Consider the following 1,435-nt stretch of genomic DNA (forward strand, 5'->3'; position numbering starts at 1 on the left):
TTTTTCCTTTAATTTACTATATTTTCAATTATGAGGGGACAAGTTAAAATAGTTTTTATGATATTTGAATCTGCTCAACGTGGCCTTGATTCAACGGAATTGTTGACTGAAGAATATGTACCGCTATCTTGGTTTTGTTTTGAATCACGAATTTGTTATGGACAATGAAAATTGGTTTGCTTGCTTTTTGGATAAACAAAACAAATGAACAATATTAAAATGATACATAAATTAAAACATATTAAAAACCCTTTATACATCAAAATATATTATTTACTCAAAAAGAGCATATTACAATATATATATATATATTTCTAATTGATAAACTGCCTGGAACACAGTCTACGACAGGCCAAGATACTAATAACTAAATCCTCTACTTCTACAACTAAGTGGCTGCTAAGCCTAAACAGAAATGAACTCCAAATGCCAATAGGAGTTCTTACAGGCCACTGCAGACTTAAAAGGGATCTTAAGGTTTGCAGAGTAGTTCATGATGAAACCTGTCTCTCTTTTGGACAGGCTCTGGTAACTGCCCTACTTTACATAGCAGGTGGTGACCGGCACACGTCACTAAGGTATAGGCTTTTAGGCTCTGATAGAATCCCAGAATATGAGGCTTCCTGTATAAATTGGGAGTCCCTTTTAAATTTCATTAAAAAGTTCAATGTAGAGGAATAAAAGTCAATCCATTGGTTTGTCTTGGGGTTAGCAAAAAAGACCAATAGGCCCACTTACTAGACATGTTCTCCGCGTCATTACCAGTACCTGTAAATTCTGATTCTTTCTCTGAACCTCTCTAGATATAATCTGAAGTTTGATAAGTAGTACTGAAATTTCCATTTTTATCAGATGAATGAATTTTTTTAATATCCTAGCTTATTAAAAAGTTGAAGATAATTTCAAATATTTAAAAGCGCATTGGGACATATTTAGAAGCATTAATTAATTTTGACAGAGTAAATATTTTTCCAGGTTAGAGAACTGAACTTATATAAAGAAGGGGATTCGACACATTACAACCAACTATTAACATATTGTAATGTCAAGCGTTGTTGGGAACAATGTTATGAAGACTTTTCATATCAAGCAAGGAAAGAAGAAGCTGAGAAGTTCAATAGGTAATGATTCAACATTTAATTATAATATATTAAATTCCATATAAAAGATAAAGATCTAGGAATGAATTATAATTATGACAATAAAACACATTTGGTACATTGTAATAATAAAAAAAATATTTAAAGTAAAATAAATGGAATTTTATATAGTTTTAACTTAATTCTCATATCTTAAGTATAGCTTGGATTCAAATTAAAATCTTTAATATTAAATAGATAATAGAATTTTATTTAAATTGTATATCATTTTAGACTCTTAATCTCAGGGCAGGTTTCTAAGCAATCTGAACACTTATTTTTAATAACACTTAATT

At 29.8% G+C, this 1,435-nt stretch overlaps 1 protein-coding gene across 1 annotated transcript in view; it reads left to right on the forward strand.

The window, feature by feature from the left end:
- ry (xanthine dehydrogenase rosy) overlaps positions 1 to 1,435 on the forward strand; it is a gene marked incomplete at its 5' end in the record, with an annotated part of 62,479 nt that overhangs the window by 43,011 nt on the left and 18,033 nt on the right. Inside the window, 1 exon segment of the mRNA XM_067050944.1 lies at positions 976 to 1,121. Within this exon segment, the coding sequence (XP_066907045.1) occupies positions 976 to 1,121 (146 nt within the window).

Source organism: Halyomorpha halys, unplaced genomic scaffold (genome assembly GCF_000696795.3).
Source record: "Halyomorpha halys isolate HHAL.00 unplaced genomic scaffold, Hhal_1.1 Scaffold142.1, whole genome shotgun sequence".
Classification (NCBI taxonomy): domain Eukaryota; kingdom Metazoa; phylum Arthropoda; class Insecta; order Hemiptera; family Pentatomidae; genus Halyomorpha; species Halyomorpha halys.